Source organism: Macrobrachium rosenbergii, chromosome 5 (assembly GCF_040412425.1).
Source record: "Macrobrachium rosenbergii isolate ZJJX-2024 chromosome 5, ASM4041242v1, whole genome shotgun sequence".
NCBI classification, from domain to species: domain Eukaryota; kingdom Metazoa; phylum Arthropoda; class Malacostraca; order Decapoda; family Palaemonidae; genus Macrobrachium; species Macrobrachium rosenbergii.
The window spans coordinates 11,178,971-11,200,917 of record NC_089745.1 but is presented as its reverse complement, the minus strand read 5'-3'; the positions used below and the strand labels follow the sequence as shown (position 1 = coordinate 11,200,917).

Here is a 21,947-nt window from a genome sequence, read left to right as displayed (position 1 = left end):
TGAAATTAAAGCTCTAAGCTACAATAAAAGCACTTTATCAACAGCGCATTCATTTGATAATCGCGCGCTAGCCATGGTTTAACGGGATGAAGAAAACCTGTGCATTTGACGTAATTCATGAGTGTGTTAAAGATTACCATAATTAGTGATCACTAATCGCTGAGGATAGGTAGCTCTTGTCAAGTAGGCCCTTTTCGTATGGAATTTTCATTTAGAGACATTGAACATTGATCACAACCTGTCCTCGACCCACTGGATGTGGCGGGATTTTCGGCGCAGTAAACGGGCCCGACTTGTAACAATTGTCCGAAGCGAACGCATCCAACAGCCAAGCGGCGTTTAGCGATCAGCTGAGAATGTAAACAAACACTAAGTCGAAAACCTGTAATTAAGACAGCAAAGTTGATAGTTGTACTGCAAACCTACCATTTGCAACTCTTCACGTCATCATTGTGTTCATTCCTTGGGTACTTTCAGATGCGGAATTTTGAGGAAGTACATATGGCATTATAAACAAGGACCCTCGCTTGGTTATCAGTGAAAATGCACGGCTGTGCCTTTAGTAGGTTATTGTTAATTTTGTACACAGTACTGTGTTGATATTGGGAATAGTCAGAACCATCAGGCACAAAATGCGGTAATTCTAAGTACTAGCTCCGCGCCTGTTTTTACCTTGGAAACTGGTTTTTTCTACATTTTTAGGGCTTCCGATACTGCCGGTGAGTTTGTTTGTTGTCGGCCAACTGTTATTTGCCCCCTAACTCTACTCAACAGTAAAGGGGGACTGTGGGAATAAGCGCTTCTCAACAGTAAAGGGGGACTGTGGGAATCGCGCTTTTGGGTGAGGGAGAACACAGAAGTGGAGCGGACATGTTCACGTTGGAGAGGCACCCTCTGGAGGGCAAAAACGAGAGGGAGCCATTCGCCAACAGGAGGGAGTTAAATGCATTTTGCTGTGTTTAGTACTGGCATCGGGGGGATGGAATGTCCCTTTGCCGTGTTTAGTACTGGCCTTGGGGCGTTACCCATACGTTAACAAGTTATTGCACTTGCCGGATGGGATATGAACTGTTCCAAACAGACGTACCCCTGCTCTGTCTTGTGAAGATCGCATATAGAAACCCCTTGTTGGATGGACTTCAGGGGTTAATTACATTTGTGCGACAAAAATTGAAGGTAAATCCATAATTAACAACCAAAAAACTGTAGAAAAAGTCTAGTTAGAAGGAAATCGCCGCCGCGGAGCTACTACTGTACTTCAGATCTACCATAACTTGACTCGGTAGGGTAGTATGCAGAGTAAGGAGACAGGGATATTAAGCATTACTTTGGGGGACTGCTCCAGAGCGGGCCAAGGCATCCCCCCAGCCAGGTTAGAGGCATGGCGCCCAAGTTAGGAAGGTTAATTTAGGACACAGTATTCTAGGAAAGGTTAGGATCTCTCATGCCTACCCTTGTCTTCCTACTCTGCATCCACTCCTCTCAGTATTGACGGTACTAGTAGGAAATGAATTGTATATTTAGCCTTACCTGCCTCTGGTATGTCACAAAGGCCCATTGTAGACCTAAGACATCTTCTGGGTAAGATTAGATGCAGTTTCCTCCAGCTTACCAATTTTCAAGTTCACCCTAGGTTTAATGACATTGATGATTGGAGATGATCTATTTAGCACGAATGAGTCTTACTCTACCTTTTACAATTGTCATGAAAAATGGAGTCGTAAAGCACATGGGTATTTTAGCATAAGAATTTATGAGGCATTAATGGCCAGAAAAATTTGGGTAAATGTCATGTAGTATAAAAACAAAAGAAAATCCTCCCAATTCAGACCAGTGTCCAAGAACGTATGGGTTGAACACCTTCAAAACTGTAACAATGGACTTAGAAAAAGATGCAAGCCTTCATATTTTTATAGTTAAATACATAAATTATTATTTACTTGTCCATATATTCCCTATGGAAATAATGCCAAAATTACCATCACTCAAACATTTCTAATTTTAAATTTGGTGTTGGCCATTCACATGAAACTTTTCAAATCACTTGGTGTTGGGATAAGAACATTATTAACATAGAGCTTGGCAGTATTTAGAATCTTAGGATTAATTACTGTTTGCTACTTTGTCAGTAACTTGTTCCTGATAGATTTAGAAATGTTGATGTATGTGTAAAAAAATCCTAGTACTGTATCCTTGTAAAAGAATGTGATGCAAAGTTGCAGAATTCCCAGTTATTATCATATCTTGAAAAAGAGAAAAAACTGTATACTAGTGCTGATTTCAGTATTACCAGAAAAATGTAAAAAATAAGAATATTTTTATGAATAAAACAAACTATAGTAGACAGACTGAATACATCAGCAAAAAATGGAAAAAAGAGAACATTTTTATATCAAGGAAATAATCATCAAGCAGAACTATATTAGACATACTACCGTAGACTAAAGAAGAAAATGCATCTTTTTGTAATTCTTTCACACAGGGATATCTTCTGTTTTTATTTTGCAAGTATATGTAAGAAATGTAAAAGTTAAGCTGACAAATAATAGTGTTACATATTTATTGAAAATAGTTTTTCCAGAAATTTTTCCTTACTGTTGAGCTCTTAGCCTTAATGAACTGTGTATTTTTTTTGCAGGGACGAACATCACCCAAGGCAGCTGCGATAGCTGTAGTGCAACAGCCAATGGACTTGGTCAAACGGAATCGAAGATTCATAGGGTCAGAAGTCAATGTCTATGAACGATGCATTCCATTAAGAAGTGAAGATAAAGCCAGGCAGCCTCAAGTTTCTCAGTCAGCCAGTAACTTTAAACCCTCAAAAACGAGTCAAGAGCAAGTCATCGGCAAAGTATCTGAAAGCCATGTCTCTCAGACTGTACCGAAGCTGAATCAAGGGAAACGTGGGCTGTTGTCACGATGGAGGAAAGACAACCCTCATTTGGAACATAAAGATGAGCAAACCTCCAAGGCCGAGTCTTCTGTGAGTTCGGGCATTGCTATACAAAGTCAGCATCTTCAATCGAGCATGCAGCATCAGTGGGAGGAAAACAGTAACGATAGCCTGCAAACTGAAGAGGCTAATGGCATTCAGGAAATTGGGTTTGACAGTCATCAGAACAAAGAGGTTGCCATCTGTAACCCAGATGCTGAGCAAGAGCAGCAACAGCTAGGTGATCAAGAACAACAACAATATGAGGATTATGTTTCTAGCTTGCTCTCTCTTCCTATGGAAAGCAACACTTTGAACTCAACTTGTGAAACCAAAAGCCATGAATCCGGATCACATGAACAAGGGGAACACGTGGTAGTCCTAGAAAGAGAGGTATGTATTATACTGTAGTTGCATAAAGTGAAATTAATTCAATATTTTAATGAACAGAACACATAATGCAAGCTTTTTTTTTATCTGTAAATACAAATAATTTACATTATTTTAATTTAGATTGTATTGATTGAGTGCTCTTGATCATTAAATGTCATCATAAATTTAACCATGTTTTTGACAATATATAGGTTTATGCTGACATTTCTTTATTCTGTGGGAATTTTTTAATTCATTGCCATTTCATTCCTGGTGTTATAAAACCTGTTCTCTGTGGGAATGTTAAAGTTAGGTAGTACGTATTGAATTTTTAAAAATATAAAAATATCACTTAACTCCCACGTACTTCAGTGTATTGTATCTTTCACAACATCAATATGGCCTCTGCAAGGCAACATATACCTAGAAATGATCAAATTGATGGGACATTGTCATATCTCCATGACTACAGTATAAGGAGTCTTATCGTATTTTAAGGTGTTGGGTAGCGAAGCCTAAATTTCTATTAGCTAAATTTCCTATTTACAACCTTACTCGTCACTCTCCCTCATGCCAGCCTTAGAAGTTGAGAATGCTAACTCAGGGTTTCCAATATAAGAACATTTAATAATGATGAAGATAATTTTCCTCATTATTAACTCATGCATGTTTTTTCATGCAAGTACCTTATGACTACTGTATTATTTTTAATGTTATTATTCAGAATTCAATTTAAGTGCTTTTTCGCTGATTCCAAGTCTATGCTCTCTCAGGACACTTTTGTCGAGGATTCATCCCTCTTTTAATTTTACTGAGATGTGAAGCATGGAAGGTGCTGTATTTACAGGCGTCTCTGTGAATTGGCAGAATCTTTGATTTTTCGCAGTTAATTTACTTTTTACACATTTTGTAGCTAATCATGGTTTTAGTAATGATGATTGCAGTTTTGTCATCATTTTGTGGAAATAAGTGGTTAATTTTGCTTGTTCTTTCCTCCTTTGTTAGCTTTAGTGACATCATATCCAGTGGTAATTCGGTGATATAATGATGTATGTAAAGTCTGAAGTTAAAACCTCAACTTAATTCTTTGTATTTCCTCCATCTAGTTTCTGCATGTAGTCATATTCTGCTTGTTCATAATGAACTTGAGTTACTCTGTTTTTGATCAATAGGGTAATCTATTTGGTAATCTGCATCATATCAGTAATTGCAGTTACCAAAAAAAAAAAACAAGAGTTTTTACATCCTTTACCTTTACCTTTTCTATGCCTGTTTACTTTGTTGCTCATATTTTGGGGTCTTCATGACTATGAAAATGATGACAATTCATTTGTTCGTTGACCCTGCTGTAAACGTTAGACATCACCCCTTTTGTCATTCTTTTCTACAAAAATTAGCAGTTCTTTTTGTTGGTTTGCTCTGCTCTTTCTTTTTCTTTACCACTAAGCTATTAAATTTGAAGTTTTTATTTTTTTTTTCAAGTTCATTAACCACTAATCTGCAGAACTCTCTACCTTTGTGTAGTTCTTAAGTTCAGAGTCCCTATTTTTTCAATAGGTAAGTAGATCTGTTTCAGTCGGATTAAGTCTTTACAAATTTTAGACCCCTGGAGTTACCCCATTTATTAATTGTGTGGAAGAAAGATTGAATTCTTCAGCTTTGTCTTACTCTCAAAGGTAATGAATAATAAAGTAGTTGTATATCAGTGGTTTGTTCATACAATGCAATTTTTCTTTTCATAATTCTTTGTAATCTTGTAAAGTACTGTATGTGAGTCATACAGAGAATGTTATTTTAAGTTCATAGCCGTTCAAAAGTACAAACCTTATTTTACTTATGCAAGTTTAATTGTACTCATGAACGTGAAAGTGAACTAAGCCAGCAAGTGCTGACACTGGGTTAACTTGAAGCTTGATGAATGCTGTTGATAAATACCTCAAGATTCACTGCCTTCCTGGTTGTGTCTGTTATTCCATCTGGTTCTGTGATGCTGGTTGAATATGTATATCAACTTCTCAGTAATGTACACTTGTGAACGTGTAGGCTGCTTTTGTTATTTCTTTGAGAGTAATACTTAAAATGACTGAATATTCAATAAAATAGTGGTTGTATTGTTTAAGAACCACAAGGTTTTGCTTTCTTCCGAGCTGTTGAACCTTGAGCTTAGCCTCACGTAAATGAGGTTGAGAAGCTCTTTTTTTCTTTCTTTTTCTTGCTTTCATCAAGCCTTGTCTAGATAAGGATATTATTTTTTTCTGCCCTGTTTATCTCTGCATAAATAGTATGGATGACTTGTATAGTCAATGATTATTAAATTATCTTGGGTTCACCAGGTTTTGATCATGTAAACATGACTGTTTCGTGCTTATAGAATTTTTAATATACACAGGACAAAGTATTTACTTACAAAAATCTTGTGTCAAGACATCGCTTTTATCCTTCAGAATCTAATACTGATGCCAAATGATGACAGGATGCATGCCAGAAGGCAGTGTTGTTTCTTGAGGCAGTCATTGATGTTTACTGATCAACATATTATAAGATGAAAGAACATCTTGGTATACACAGATTTCAGTCTCCATGCAAATGGACATGTTGAAAAAATTCAGGAAGGTCATCCATCTGTCCCGTAGAACCAGAAATCAACAATGGTTTTAGTTTATGATGACTCCTCAAACATTGCACAGGTCCTGTAAGGTCTCATGGTGTAGATTAACTATGAATCAAAGAAGCTGTCTCTTTAGTTCCTCAGGGTACCGAAGTAGTCATTGGTGAACGTTAATAAAACTAGTCAGTGTGCTTTTTTTCTTGTGACTATAGACAGAAAGAGTTCCTGACTTTCATCACCTTCATCAGTGTAATATTGTACATGTGGCAGACTTCTGTCAGGTTGGGGTTGACAAGATGTGAAATGAGTATCTCCACATCTGTCATGTACATTTTTATTCATGAGTCCCTATTTGGTATAGGTTCTTTTATTACAGGGCTTCTACCTGTTGTTGCCATTCCCGTTACTTGATAACTATTTGTTCCTTATCCATTTTTATCATACATCCTAAGCAGTTCAGCCTTTTAGTAGTTTATGTATCAGTCACCATAAACCCCACTCTGCAACTTTTAAGCATTTAATTTTCTAACAGGCTGCTATAGTTTACAGTAATCTAGCAGTCTTTTAGTTTGAAGCAGGCTGTCCCTTTTATTTACTGCCCTTTCAATATCTGCTCTAAAGTCTATTGATCCACCTCCCTTTCTTCATTATTTGCCCGTATATAATTTTGGCATAAACAGCCTTGGCATCAACAGCCCTGTACTCCATGTTTATTTTGTAATCTTGAGCAACTTGCAACACCATTAGGTACATTTGATACAAACTACAAAGTTAACCCCACCTCGCACAGGATCACAGGGCCACATTCCTAGCTGGATTTTTTTCCATGGCTTCCTTTCCAGCTACTGTGAACATTGTTTTCCTTCATTGATTTTCAGTCTGTTTCCTTTCCATTCCACGCTTCTATCCATTACAAATTTCTGCATCATTTTCATCTGAATCTAATAACACTTGGTCACTTGCATATAACAGCTTTCAGGAGCCTCTCTTTCTTCACTTCTATGTACCTGCTTCACTCCCTATCATCTGTCATGGTACTGTAACAATACCAGTTCACTGAGTTGTTTTGATGCCCTGTGCCATCAAAATGCCTTGGTACTATGTCAAATGCCCTCCCAAGCCCAAAGTATGATATATGGTCCCTTCCTCTAAAAGTGATACTTTTCTGTTAGTTGTCTCGGTATAAGGATGGCTTCTGTTGTTCTGCTCTCTTGTCATGAAGAAAAATTGACAGTTATTTTAACTGTTTCCAATCCTTTCGTCCCTTACCTTCAATATTTTCATGGGTTTTCATAGATTTCTTTAATTTCCACTTTGTAGTGCATCCCCTTTTTTATTTTTCCTGTTATTATTGTCATATTTTTTCACTCGTTCTTTTGGTCCTCTTCTTTTATCAGGTATTCTTACATTCTGGCCAGCTCATTGATGATCTTTCCAGCTGCTTCTAGTTATTCTTGGTGGTCAGGAATCTTGCTTTGGGAAATAAAGAATGACGTAATGTAGAACTTGGCCCATTCTTGTCTCCAAATACTGCACTCTGAAAATTTATTTCTACTAGTTGTAAACCTTGTTAAGCTCCTTAGTAATGTTGCTGTATGTAAGCTTTGTGGTGACACATCAAGGTTGCTAAAGAATTTTATGTCCAGTAGATAGTTAGGTGTTGAGTGAACCCTTACATGTAATCTTATGCTTATAAGACTATAAGGAGGGAAAGCCATCTTAGAATTGGAGAAGAGTTGTTATTTCTAAGCAATATTGAAAAGTAAATCTGGAGCCCGGGTTTTTGTCATTGTCAGATATACAGACTCTTCCAAAGGGAATAATTAGGTCAGCTGAATTACATACTAGAGAGTATGTTCTTCATCCTTGGAATGTTGCAAGATAACATATCATACAGTGCTTCGCCATAGAAAGATTCCCAGTCTCATTATATTAGATTAGGCGGTCACAATTGTAACTACTTTGCAATCAAAGTGAGATTCATGCAACTTGTGCCTCTGACTGCTTCAGTAATTTTTGCTGCTCGAGACTAGTAGGTGAGTTCTCCAGTCACCTCTGGAGTCATCCAGGGATAACAGAATTTTTGTTTGTCTTGAGTAGATTTTGATAAAAGATTTTGCTCATAGAAAATTTCTGTGTTTGCAAACCCATATGTCTAATCTCTTCAACCATAAAGGTAGGCATAAATTAAGTTATACAACTGGGCTAAATGGTTGACTTAAGGAACTTGCATTAGACTAAGTGAATGATTTGAGAAACATATCAGGAAGCCTATGAATTTTTTCTCGTGACCAACCACCAATCATTTCCACACACTTTTGTAGGTGGTTCCACTTAAAGGGAGACTGGAAAGCCCATGTAACTACAATGTCCATGATCTTGCAGAGGTTTTGATGTCAAAGACCTCTGCAATGGTGGTTGGTTGTGTAGAAATAGTTGATTGGAGAATGGTAATTTCATTCGTGGGAGAATAGTCGAATTGACTAGTTCGTTTGGTTCTTACTTTTGGTCCCCATTTTTTGGTGTTCGTTTATGGACGGAAAGTAAACTGAATGATTGCTGTTTGTTAATATTAAATGTAAATGCTTAACTTTCCCATTTTTATATTCTAATTGAATTAATTAATTTAATGTTAAATGTATTCCTTATAAGGAAACAGTTTTGTTTTCCGTCTTTATTTTTTCAACGTTGTTTGAGAGTTTGGACAAAGTGAAAGAAAACAGAGTTGTTGACGGTTTTGGTCCTGACAAAGAGTCTTTAGTCTTGCGGTACCAGTCGGACAGAAGAACGGGTGTTCTTTTCGCTTAAAAGTGAATTCAAGAATTTTAAAATTCGAAGGACATGTAAAGAAATTGATCTAGAAGATGGTGCAGGTAAGTTGAGAGATAAAGACTTCCTAAAATTGATTTGAGTTAGATAATTCTAACATATTCGAATTTTAAAATTTCACTCCGTAAGATTTCAGTTTACTTTTTCATCTTGTTTGTTTTGTTTTGTAGCATGACTCTTGTTATTGGGCATAGCTGGGTGCGAGGTTGTCCGACTTATGTTTAAGAGAATGTGACGGGTTCAATTACATCTGTAAAGGGGTGCAACCTTTGAAAACATCAAGGTTGAGGTAGAGCGTATTTCGCTAACCCTAGAAGGTCTAGGCCTAGTCGCATCTTTGTGTTCCTGGGCAGCAATGATTTGGATGCCATCCACAGTACTGCGGAGGTATGGAAAGTAGAACAGTGTTGTGAGGCTTTTGCTGAATTACTGAAAAAGTTGTGTCCTGATGCTAAACTAATTTTTTGCCCAAATAGAGGATAGATTCTTTTGGAACCACTGTGAAAGTTTTGACGTGTTGCGCAGGATTTCAAGGCTAAATCTAATAAATTCAATAAGTGGTTGAATAAATGGTCGGGCAAGGATAGTTTGTTTATAATGAAAGGGTTAAGGGATTTTCCGACCCACCTTTATGCCAGGGATGGAGTACACCTCAATATTGATGGTAATGAGAAGTTGGCTCGGAGAATGGCTGACTTTTAGTATGAGCAAAAGCCTAAAGTAAAAGTTAGTCTAGCTGTTCTAGTGTCAAGTATATTTTTTTCTCTAGGCTCATTTGGTTTTGTAATGTTAGGATTTTTTTGTATACTGTTGTTATTCCTTATAAGGAAAGGAGCAGTATTGGTCCTTACTTGTACTTGTATTAATTTAAGCTTAGATTAAGTTTATTTAGGTTAAGTTAGTAACCTTTTCATTTAAATAACCTGTTGATTAGCCTAGCTGATGTTATGCAATCAAATTATTTTTGATCAAGTTTCAGGTAGGCTAGCCTAGTTTTGCTGTTAGCATAGTAAGTTGTATATTTTTTTTCTCTCTCTCTCATTAGGAGTAATTGATGATAACTTGCTTTGCATTGACTTGATTAAGTTAAGTTTAGATTTTTCTTTGGGTAATTTAGTTGGTTAATAGCATTGTTCAAGATGACTAATTCTGAAATAAAAAGTTAATTAAAAGGAGGCTTATGTTAAGGGTTTAATAACTCTTGATATTAAGAAGGTTGACTCTTTAAAGGACGATCAAATTAATAGTCATTTGTTACAAGAATTTATTAAAAAATTGATGCTAATTTAGCAATAGTTGAGAATTTTGACGAAAGCATTTGTGAAATTGCTGCTGAAGATGAACTAGAGTATTATGCAAGCAGCAAGAGATTATCATTATGAAATACAGAAAACTCTGTCAGAATTTAGAGTAAAATTTGATAATTTGTTTGGAGATAAGAATACTCCTCAAAATAGTTCTAGTAAAATTGTAAAATTACCTCTCCCTCCTATTCAAATTCAGAAGTTTGAAAACAATGCAGTTAATCCATTTGCCTATTTTAACTTTAAGAAGGCTTTTAATAATGCTTTGGCTGGTATGCCTAACTTAACTAATGCTCAAAAGTTTATTTATTTAAAGGGTTATTTGTTAGGTGAAGCGTTAAGTATAGTAGAAAACATTACAGTAAATGATGAGGGTTTTGATTTGGCTTTTAAGCAATTAGATCTTAATTTTCTGGATGAAGACAACATAATTGATCAAGTAATAGGTGAAGTTTTGAACACTTCTGAAGTAAAATCTCTTAGTGAAGTAGAATCTTTGGTTAGGTCTTTGAATAATAAATTCATTGACTTGAAGGGACTTGGTATAGATCTGATTGAAGTCGATTACTGCTCTATTGCTAATTAGCAAAATTGTAAATAGGAAACTTCCTAGAAATTTTTGATAGAACTCTCTAGAACTACAGGATCTTCTTATCCTAATTTTAACCAGTTGTTAGATAATTATCAGAGTATTATTGCACTTTAGTTTAGGTCATAATGAAAATTCTGGTGCAAAACCTAAAGTTAAATATGAAGGTAAAGACCATAATTTCCAACAATCAAAGTATAGTAATAAATCTACTGCTAGTAATGATTCTAATAAAGTTCAATTTACCAGTAAACCTTTATCTTCTGGTAGATGTAAATTTTGTCAAGAAACAGGTCATAACTCTTCTAAATGTACTAGGTTTGATACTTGCAAGCTAGGAGAATAGAGCTGAAGAGCTAACTTTATGCATTAAATGCTTGAGTGATAGGCATAGGGCCTCGAATGTCCGGGGAAATAAATCATTGTTACCTTATAAATGTTTTTCTTGCAATAAATCTGGAACATCATGGAGCAATGTGTCCTCATGCTATTAAGGATTTTGGTAAAAAGTATTAAGTTGTCAATCAGGGTCTGAAATATTTGTTCCCTTTATTACACTCAAAGTTGGTAGGGGTAGGAAATCTTAAATGTTGTTTTCTGTTAGACACTGGAGCCCAGTTTAGTGTTATTAATAAACAAATTGTTGATTGTAAATTAGAGATTATTGTGGTGCTCCTTTATCTAGGTTAGTTTCTTCTTTTGGGTTGCCAGCTAGAGTTAGTGAGGATTTCATTTGGTAGCTGATTTAACAATGCCTTGTGGGAGAAAGTCTAGTTGTCTTTTTTGCATTGAAAATTTTAGTCTTTCCTCCAAATTCCTATGTTGCCTTCTGTAGTTGAAAATTTGGAATCTGCAGGTTATTCTGTATGTAATAATTACCCAGGAAGAAATTCTGAAATTGTAAATATATTAGGTATCCTAGGGAATGATATCCTTCAGGAATTTAGTCAGTTAGAATTAGACTCTGTAGAGTTGTTTAATTTTATAGTTAGAGTAATTGTTGGCCAATGGGGTTATTCCATTTGGTACAGTAGTCAATTTTGTTCATCCTTCACAAAGGAAGCTTTTTATGAGAGAATTGAGTTCTTATGAACCTTGTGTTAGAGATAAACCAGTAAGGGAGGTAGAGTCTTGTCCTATAGTTGATAGTAATAAAGTCTTGGAAAATAGACCAAGAGGTAATGGTAAAACTGAATCTGTTAGGTTTATTCCTAATAAGGAGATTAAATATGTACCTGAATGTAACAGAGAATCTAGAGTTTTATAATTCTTCCCTTAATTTGGAGATTAAACAGACTTTAAGCCTGATAAGATTAGACTTCTGGAATTTGTTCCTCCTAAGCAACTTGGAAAACAGAAGTTATTAGTAAATTTTGCAGTTAATCCAGTAGGCTATAAGTTCGATCCATTGAATGATATCTTTCCTGATTCTTGTGTCGAGTATGGACTCGACAATTTCTACAACCTGGAATCGATTGGGATTAAAGATGAAAATTCCCTTCCTTATGAAGATCAACAAGTTGCTGAATTTGCTAAGTCTATTTCTTATCATGAAGGACATTATCACGTTCAGTTACCATGGAAAAGGGATTTAATTGAAAAAGTCCCTAACAATTTAAAGATTTCATTGGCAGTTGCTGAGCGGATTTACTCTAAATTAGAAGATCAGAATATATCCTCTAAATATGAGGAAGTTTTTGATAGACAGGAGGAGCTTGGCATTATTGAGCCTGTTAAAAATAGAGCCGCAGGCCAAGTATTCATTCCTCATCGTCCTGCCATAAGAAAGGATGAAAATGCCACCACTAAAATCCGTCCTGTATTCAATTGTAGTTTAGCAGGGGGAAAAGCCCTTCATTAAATGAAGTCAGCTTTTCCTGGTATTGATTTGATGAACAACTTGTTGTCATTAGTTTTGTATTTCAGAATAATGATTATGTAGTAGTAGCTGATATAGTGGAAGCTTTTCTCCAAGTTAGGTTATCTTTAGAGTCTGATCGAAATAGATTTTGTTTCTAGAAAGATAAATGGGAAGTTTGTTGCTTATAGGTATAATACCATAATTTTTGGATTTGTAAGTTCTCCTTTTATATTGAATTATATTATTCAACATCATTTGTCTAGTTATAGAGGGAATGAAGTAGCTTCTGATTAAAGACAAATTTTATATGGATAACTTGGTGCTCTCTTCTAATCAGGAGCCCAGATGCCATTTATTATCAATTCTATTAAGGAAATTATGAATTCAGGGGTTGCCTTTACGGGAGTGGGGTTCTAATTGTCCTGCTTTGTTATCTACTCTTGATGAAGGTGAAAAGGTAGCTTCTTCTGAAATGAAGATTTTAGGATATATTTATGACTCTAACCAGGATACCTTACAATTAAAGGTTAAACAATTGAACAAGGGTGCTTCCTCAAAGCGCCAGATTTTGTCAGCTTTATCTTCTGTCTTTGACCCTATTGGCATATTTGCACCTATAATGCTGCAGGGCAAGCTTATTATTCGCAAGTTGTGCCAACAAGTTTCGGACTGGGATGAAACAGCTAGTGCTGAAATTTCTAAGTTATGGAGTAAATTTTGTAATTTTACAGTGAGGTTAGTCAAGCTTCTTTTCCAGACAAACTTATAAAACTGATGCTCCTGTCAAGCTGTTTTGTTTGCAGATGCTTCTAAGGAAGCTTATGGTTGTGCTATGTATGCTGTGCAAGGTGGTCATAGTTCCCTGATATTTGCTAAGACTAAGGTTAGCCTCTATTAAGGAGAAAACTCTCCTGACTTTAGAACTTTTGGCTGCTCAATTAGCTTTGAAGTGTTTTGATACTATTTTTGAAAATAATCTATTAAATTGTACTAAAATTGAAAGTATAACTCTTTTATAGATAGCCAAGTAGTTCTTAGTTGGATTCTTTCTAATAGGGCTCCTAAGAGAAACACATTTGTGAATAATAGGTTGAAGGAAATTTCTAATCTGTTAGATAGGATTTCTGATAGATATTGTAGAGTTTCATTAGCTTATATTCCTTCATCTAGCAATCAGGCTGATTTACTTACTAAACCTTGTACTTGTAAGTATTTTCTTGAAAATTTCAGTCTTTGGATCAAAGGGCCTTCTTGGTTGAATTCTCCTGACGAGTGGCCTAAGGGTCTTTTTGGGTTGTATTCTGATAATGTGAAGGGTGACTTAATTTCTCCTGTAATGTTCCTAAAAGGAACCTCTTGTAAATATTAGTCATTTTCAGTTTTTCTAGGCTTATAAGTGTAGTTTCTAAGGTATTTACTGTTGTATATAAGTTTAGGAAAATTCAAGCTGACCTGTTGAGGCAGCTTCTAATTACTTTATAGGTTAATGCAAGAGGAAGCTTTTCCTCTTGAATTATCTTATCTAAAGAGTAGAAATTCTTAGTTGAAGTTCCACCCTTTAGTTAGGCAGTTTAATTTGTTTCTGGATGACAATGGTATAATGCTAACTAAAGGTCGGATTGATAAAAACATTACTTTAAAATTTGATATTGTCAATCCTATTCTTGTGGATAAGAAGCATCATTTGACCCGTTGTTGATTTATTATGCCCATTGTAAGTCTATGCATATGGGTTTGCAATCCACTCTTAGTTTTTTAAGATGCATGGTTTGTGGATTGTGAAGGCTAGGCAAGCAGTTTTGTCTGTCCTTAAGATTGTATTGTATGCAAGCGTTATAATGCTAGCACAGTGAAGTATCCTTCTCCCCTTCTTCGCCTTCTTCTTCAGGGTTAATTTGAGTGTGCCTTTTGCTCATACTGGTGTGGACTATACAGGCCACTTATGGTTGAGGGAGAAAATGGAGAAAAAATTTAAGGTGTACATTCTTATTTTCACTTGTTTCAATACTAGAGCCATACATTTGGAAGTTGTCCAGTCTATGTCAACCTCGAATTTATATTAGCTTTCATTAGATTTTCTAATAGGTTTGGTGTTCCTGTTGCTGTTTATTCAGATAATGCCAAATCCTTTGTTCAGGCTGGTAATATAATTGAACAGTTACCGCTTCTTCTGAATTTGAGGAGAAGTTTAGAGTCGCTCAATTTCTCATAAGACTATCCCTGTAAAAAAAGCGTGGTATGGTGCTGTTTGGGAAAGATTAATTAAAACAGTTAGCATTGCCTTTTTTAAAACTCTTAGTAGATTTATCCTTCATTTTCTGAATTTGTCACTTTCTCTGACATTCAGAAAATTTTGAATAATAGGCCTTTAACTTATAGATCTTGTCAAAATGAATTAGATATAATTTCTCCTAATCATTTCTTGGTTGGCAGATTTATTCTTCATTAATGTTTGGTGATTCTGAACAAGTTCCTGAGTGGGAGTATGGTGAGGAGGATGAGTATTCTTCTCTCCTTGCTCGTACTTTGGAAACTAGGGATGGACTTTATGAAAGCTTTAAGGAAAGGTGGCTTTCTGAATATCTAGTAAGTTTGAAAGAAAGGATAGATCATCTTTTCATCCTCCAAGAAAGTGGGAAAAGGAAATTGCTCTGTTTAAATTACCTTCCAAATCTAGAACTTATTGGCCATTGGTTAGAATTATTTGAAACATTCAGTGATAACGAAGGTGTTGTACATACTGTTGGGATTGTTAAGCCTGATAAAGGGAAAATGAAGTTAATGTTAGTTTTTAATACCTTTAGAATTATATTCTGAACTTAATGATCCTAATTTATATGTTCAAAATTGAAGAACAAGAAGAAAATGTTAGTGAGTTGGAGACAGATGAAATACCTGACACTGAAACAGCTTTGCCCAATGAAACATCTACTAGGCCTACCCAGTAATTGCTCTTGCCTCCCAGAAACCCCTAATAAGAAGTTTAGCTCGGAAGGTAGATTGTAAACAATGGTTTGTTTTGTTTTTATAAAAGTTGTCTTTGTTGTCGAGTTAATCTGTCAAAATGGTTTTTTGTGTAACCACTTTTCTTTTGTTGTTGGGGAAGATGTAGAAATAGTTGATTGGAGAATGGTAATTTCATTCGTGGGGAGAATAGTCGAACTGACTAGTTCCGTTTGGTTTCTTACTTTTGTCCCCATTTTTGGTGTTCGTTTATGGACGGAAAGTAAACTGAATGATTGCCGTTTGTTAATATTAAATGTAAATGCTTAACTTTCCCATTTTTATATTCTAATTGAATTAATTAATTTAATGTTAAATGTATTCCTTATAAGGAAACAGTTTTGTTTTCCCGTCTTATTTTTCAACGTTGTTCGAGAGTTTCGGACAAAGTGAAAGAAAACGGAGTTGTTGACGGTTTGGTCCGATACAAGGAGTCTTTAGTCTTATGGTACCAGTCGGACAAAAGAACGTGTGTTCTTTTCGCTTAAAAAGTGAATTCAAGAATTTTAAAATTCAAGGACATGTAAAGAAATTGATCTAGAAGATGGTGCAGGTAAGTTGAGAGATAAAGACTTCCCTAAAATTGATTTGAGTTAGATAATTCTAACAGTTGGAAGAGGGATAATTATAAACATGCAATTTTATGGAGATGAAAAGTTGCTTGCAGACAGTGAGCTTTGATGCATGATGAGTCATTCACTTTTATAAATGCATTCTACCAGCTCATATAAACTGCTCCAAGGAGTTACCCTTGAAACACAGTATGAGCAAAAAACATTCTGGTAAATAAATATATATATATATTTATACTATACCTTAGTAAAAACAGTGTGTAATAGCCACTTTTTTCCAAATGATCCCCTCATACTTGATAAAAAGTATTGTGGAAACAATTCTGTATATTAGAAACAACAATATTCAAATTGTTTTACATTTAAGGTTACTCAAATCATAACAAAAATGCATTGTATTCCATTGAGAAGAATGATGTTTTGACTTTACAAATAACTTCAGAAATACAGTAAATTATTTAATACTGTTTGAGTTATGAAACTGGAACTTCCCTTTGCTAGTAAAATTAGTCTTGTTTTATTATTTAAATTTATATATATATTATAATTTTTGTTTTTGCAGGATGAATTCACCATCAAAGGTAACAGGAGTGGCAGTGAAGATGATTCTCCAGTATCTCCACTGGAAAACCTTGATGCGCAGTGTTCAGAAGGAAGCACAAAGGTAGATGGGCCTGATCCTGACAAAGGTCAAGGGAAAGAAACTGTTTGCCAGAGTCACAGCATAATACATTCATCAACAGAAGATGATGTTTCTATAAAGGTTACTCAGGAGAGTATTATGTCAGAGTCTAGTTCCTCTGAAAAGGATGCAGATTTCTATAATGTTGAGTATGATACAGATGAAGTCTTGATTATCGCTGATGGTAACTGCCAAGTTGTCGACTTAGATTGTGGAACTGATGATTTTGAAATTATATCAGAAACCTCAGATACTGATGGCATTCACAAAGAAGACTCAGGCAAGGAAGATGAAGATAATCTAGACCCTACCCCTAGAAGTAAAAGTCGTAGTGAATCGCAGAGGAAAATGAAGGAGGGTAAGTCTTGGTTACTTAATAATTTTCAAGTGTTGGAGGACACTAAGGATAGTAAGGCAGTAATCAAACTCAGTGCTATAGAAAAGGCATATATCTCATACTGCAAGGAAAATAGGAAAGATCCTCTGGCTACTCCAGTTTTGGCCCGTATAATTCATAGCACGTTTCCTAATGCTACTAAATGTCGCTTAGGAGCACGAGGGCACCAGCAGATTCATTATCGTAGACTTCAATTCAAATCAGATGTTGCAACAGGCAACCATCAGGTACCTGAACTTACCAAAGATAAACAAACTAAAAATCAGAGTAACAGTCAGAAAGGTCAGTCTGAAACAAAATCTGCACCAAAACTTCAGGAGAGTGGCAAAACATTTCAGGAAATCAATAATGAGCAGACAAAAACAGCTGTTAACAATGATATGAATAAACAAAGTGCATCTACACATGAACTTGAAGATGTTGGCCATCAGAATCCACAAAATGAAAGCAGTTCCAGTCAGAATGATGAAGAAAGCTGTAAAAGATCAGCAGCAAAAATAAAAGAAGTCCTGCAATGGATAACCAGTCAAGGGGAATCCCATAAAATGGCATTGCTGCGTGATTTTGCACACAGTGCTTCATGCCAGAAACCTAAATGCGAGCCTGTTTGTTTGATGTTCCGACGTGTTCGTCGACATGTGGTTACTGCCCAACATTCATGCTCTGTGCTGCGCCTTTATTCTATGTTGCTGCGCCATCATGTCTCCTCATGTACCCAGTCTAATTGTGGGTTACCTGCCTGCCCAGCATTGAGAAATACATGTTCTAGCAAGCGTAAACAAGGAGAGGAACCAAAGCAGCCTGCAAAGAGGATGTTTACAACTCAGCCCCAAAGCATGTATCCGTCAAGTTTTGTTCTTGCTCCTCGATCACCGGGTGGTTCTTTGCCGGGTTCACCGGTGAACTCGCCCCCACCAAGCCCCAATTCAGCTGTAGGAATAACGCCCATAACAAGCCAAATACAGTACGTTATGGTGCCAGTGTTTATGCCTTTAGTTGAAAATCAGGTAATTTAATTTATGCATCTCTTTTTTTTTTTTTCTTGTTAATTCAAATGAGTTTGTAATAATGTATGGCAACATTAATGTAAAGTAAATTTCTTTATTTTTTGTGCAAAAATTTTTTATTTTTTTATCAAAGAATACTGTTGATATTAAGTCTTGTATTAATTAGAATGAAACTTGTCAACAACAGTCCCCAGAAGCAAGTATAAGATATAAAAAATTATATGTGTATATATAATATATTATACTTTCTTACTGAAGTGCTATAAAGGCTTAATGACAATTTGACCAAAAATTTATAAATTGAATTTTATGTTTATAGTAATATGAACAAGAAATTAAAATGTATCTCTAAGTGAAGTCTTTGATAAAGAGAATCCAAGAAATTAAAATGTATCTCTAATAGAAGTCTTTGGTAAAGAGAATCCTAAATATTTTTTTTAAAAGATATGGTGTGCATCACTTTAGTGAGAATTAATTTCTTTTAAGAGCTTGAGATTTCTCGTAAAGAAACTGGTTGAGTTAAATTATTAATTTGTTTTATATTTGGAAGGAAGTTATTGTTTAACAGTCTAATAGTCGAGGTAACTTATTTTTTGGGTTTTATTGCATGTTAGTACTGAATATATAGTATAAATAGTACTGAATATACAGTATAAATAGGTATGCAGTACTGCACTGTAGTACTTCATATAGCACTTTCAATGTTTTTTCTAGTTTTTGGTTTACCTTGAGGGCAAGTAAAGTGTTATTTGCTACTTAAGCAAGCGGGATATCAATGGTAAGCTTTTGTAGTACTGAATAACAATGCATATGAAGTTAAATTTTTTTTTTTCAGTTTTTTGTTTACCTTGTGGGCAGATAGTAAAATTGCTATTTGCTACTTAAGCAGGTGATATCAATGCTAAGCTTGTGCAGTACTGAATGACAGCGCACATAAAGTTGTTATTCACTAAAATACCCACTGATTTTGTATTCTCACAATTAGTGTACATCTTTGTATTATGATTATATATGGAATTCACATTTAAGAATTGAGTAACTTATATATATAGTTGAATATATTGTACTGTACCTTGCATTCACATAAATGAAGGTGATTTTGAATACCTTACGTTGTTGTGGTGATGATTATTCCAAGATGACTGGCAAATACTGTTATGATAAATGTGATATTATATTACAGACTCAGTGATCCGTAACAGTGAAATGAATAAAAATTATAGTACTGTACGTGTAAAGAAGATAGCTCCATGTCCTTATGTTACACTGCAGTTTTTGTAGAAGATGAGATGAATGATTGTAACTGTAATGATGCTATAGATGTAGAATTTGTCATTTATTGTTTTGGCATCCAAAATCACTTGGGTTGTTCAGCCCTGAATAAGTAACATGCTACCTACAGAGTCCATTGATTACTGATAAAAACCAAGAATGGTTGAACTACAATTTTACTAGGTAAGCAGAAGTGCAAATTTACCCTGGATTTGATGTCCTTTTTTCTCCATTACAGAGTAAAGTAGGAACTGTTAGAAACATGACATTTTTTAAGGTTTAAAAGAGAACGAGAAAGGCAAAAATAGGAAATTTGGATACTCTTGCAAGAATAATGTTTGATTACCAGAAGTAACAGAGGATGTCAATGGTACTTGTTATTTATTGTTAGAGAGGCCCTTAATTTGGATATAACCAAGTCAAAATGACAATGGAGTCTTTATTTTATAGTACACTATACATGGGTATTTACTTTATAAAATTAACAATAAAAATCAAGAGGTTACATTACCACTTCATGAACAATGTAATCAGTACAGTGATGGATAACTAGAATATACAAATGAGCAGAGAGTTGAGAAGATAGATGAAAAAGGAGTGAAAAAAAAGAATCAGAAAAATCCACACTGAATAAAACCTGGTGTGAAACATTTAAACTTCACACACTTGTCCCCCCCCAACATGCAGTGAAGTGTTTCATTTTCGTAATAAACCTTAACTTTTTTCCATGATGGAATACATACTCCTTATAAAATTTTGGTGTCCAGTAGTAGGAAAATGAAGCACTGCATTACAATGACGGTACTGTATTGCGAGAGATCGTGGATACTTTTAACTTAACATCACCACCTCCAATACTGTGTGACACAGAATTTTAGTATTTTTTTTTTTACTCCAGAAATTTTAGGTTTTAATATTGCCAGCTTCACATATAGGAAACTTAGAAGTTTCAGTCACACGTACAGCACAATACAGAGACTATTTAATTCAAGGTATGCTTTTACACAATGTCACATTTTAAATTGAAGGTAGATAGAAAGTTTTAAGTTTGCTTAAAATTGTATATTTAATCTTTGAAATATGTTATTGATGGAAGAATAAAATAATGTAAGAGAAAACTACAAATTAAAAAATTAAAATACCTTGCATGGTTTGGAAGTCTGCCTTTCATTTTAAGAGCGATACATAAATTTAATTGTTGTTGACTACATGTCAAAAGTTAACCTTGAATGAAAAAATAAACTTACATTTAGTATAGATACCTTAAAAATAGTAAGGATTTAGCATTAGTATAAAAGAGAAAAATTTATTTCACTTATGATTCATAAACAGAACTTTGTAAGTTTAAATTCAGAAGCTTAAAAATCACATGAAAAAATATCAAATGGATTTCATTGGTAAAGACAAGAATTGTTTTTATATCGCTTCTTTAATTCACTTTTGCCAACAGCTTTTTCAGCCATAAATGTATGGTTGTCATTAGGCCTATAATAAAATACTATGGAACTACACTCCAATATATGTGTGAGTAAAGTAATATTTGTGTAAGTGCAGTAAAAGAACATTAGAGATTAAGTGCAGTAAAAAAAATTAGAGATTAAAATCAAGAAATAAAAAAGAAAAGACAAGAAGTGTGTGTCCAGACTCGTACAAGAGGTCTTGTCTATGCCTACATCAGGAGGGCCTTTTCACACTGCATTAAGTGGAAAGCTGTTCTTTGAGAACTGGACGTGAAATGTTAACAAACAAGTGGATATCCCAGCAACATATAAAAAACATGATAAATATGAAAATGGATATGTTCCACATGCACACCCAAAGTCAACTGTGGTACAGCCAATACATGGGAAGCAAATGCCCTTTGGACGATTGTTATCTATGGAGTGACATTGATGGCACCCTATGATTAAGTACAGTAATGCAGAGTCTTCGGCCACCCTAACTTAGTACTTGCCACTTATGCCATTGACATTAGAGAACCCTCATGCTGGTACCCAAGGAGTCGGGTTAAAATGTGCAGAAGAGTTGTACAAGCTCATCACAACAGTGGAAACATGAATCAGTGTTTAGTGGGTATACTTGCCAAAAATCCATTCCCAAGACCTTATCAGGACACAGAGAATACCCATATGCGCTGGTGGCTGCTGCAGGTTGTGTTGATTGTTCAGGTGTTCACAGACTATACTTTAACCAGCAAGAGGCAGTTCCACTGCAGGGCTTAGGACTATTGCAGAATGTAGGGAGCCTTATCAAATGAAGCTTCATGTAGAATCTTCCAGATGTGTCCCCAGTGATTTTTTTCAGTAAGTTTCACCTTTTTGGTTCATGAAGTTTATACGTTAATTCTAATTTTTCAGATTTTTACTTCATTCGCTTGAGTGTAGTTCCAATATGGTATTTGGTATAGTGTTGATAATAACCATAGCCAAATGGCTGAAACAGCTGTCAGCATAAGAGTGAATAAAAGTAGTAACATAGTAGCAACTTTTATCTTTGCCTTCAGGACTCCAATGTTGAAG

The 21,947-nt window shown here is 35.1% G+C and overlaps 1 protein-coding gene across 14 annotated transcripts in view; it reads left to right on the top strand.

Annotated features, from left to right (window-relative positions):
• The window catches only part of LOC136838504 (uncharacterized), a 136,297-nt gene extending 115,727 nt beyond the window's left edge, over positions 1-20,570 (top strand). For 13 of the 14 annotated variants that reach the window (XM_067103560.1, XM_067103556.1, XM_067103553.1 and 10 more), the window contains 2 exons: positions 2,639-3,325; positions 16,633-20,570. In XM_067103560.1, the coding sequence (XP_066959661.1) occupies positions 2,687-3,325; positions 16,633-18,165 (2,172 nt within the window). In that variant the 5' untranslated portion in view covers positions 2,639-2,686 and the 3' untranslated portion in view covers positions 18,166-20,570. Of the gene's footprint in view, positions 1-277; positions 563-2,638; positions 3,326-16,632 lie in introns of those variants that run through there. The other variant, XM_067103562.1, reaches the window with a different exon arrangement.
• Positions 20,571-21,947: the final 1,377 nt, after the last annotated feature.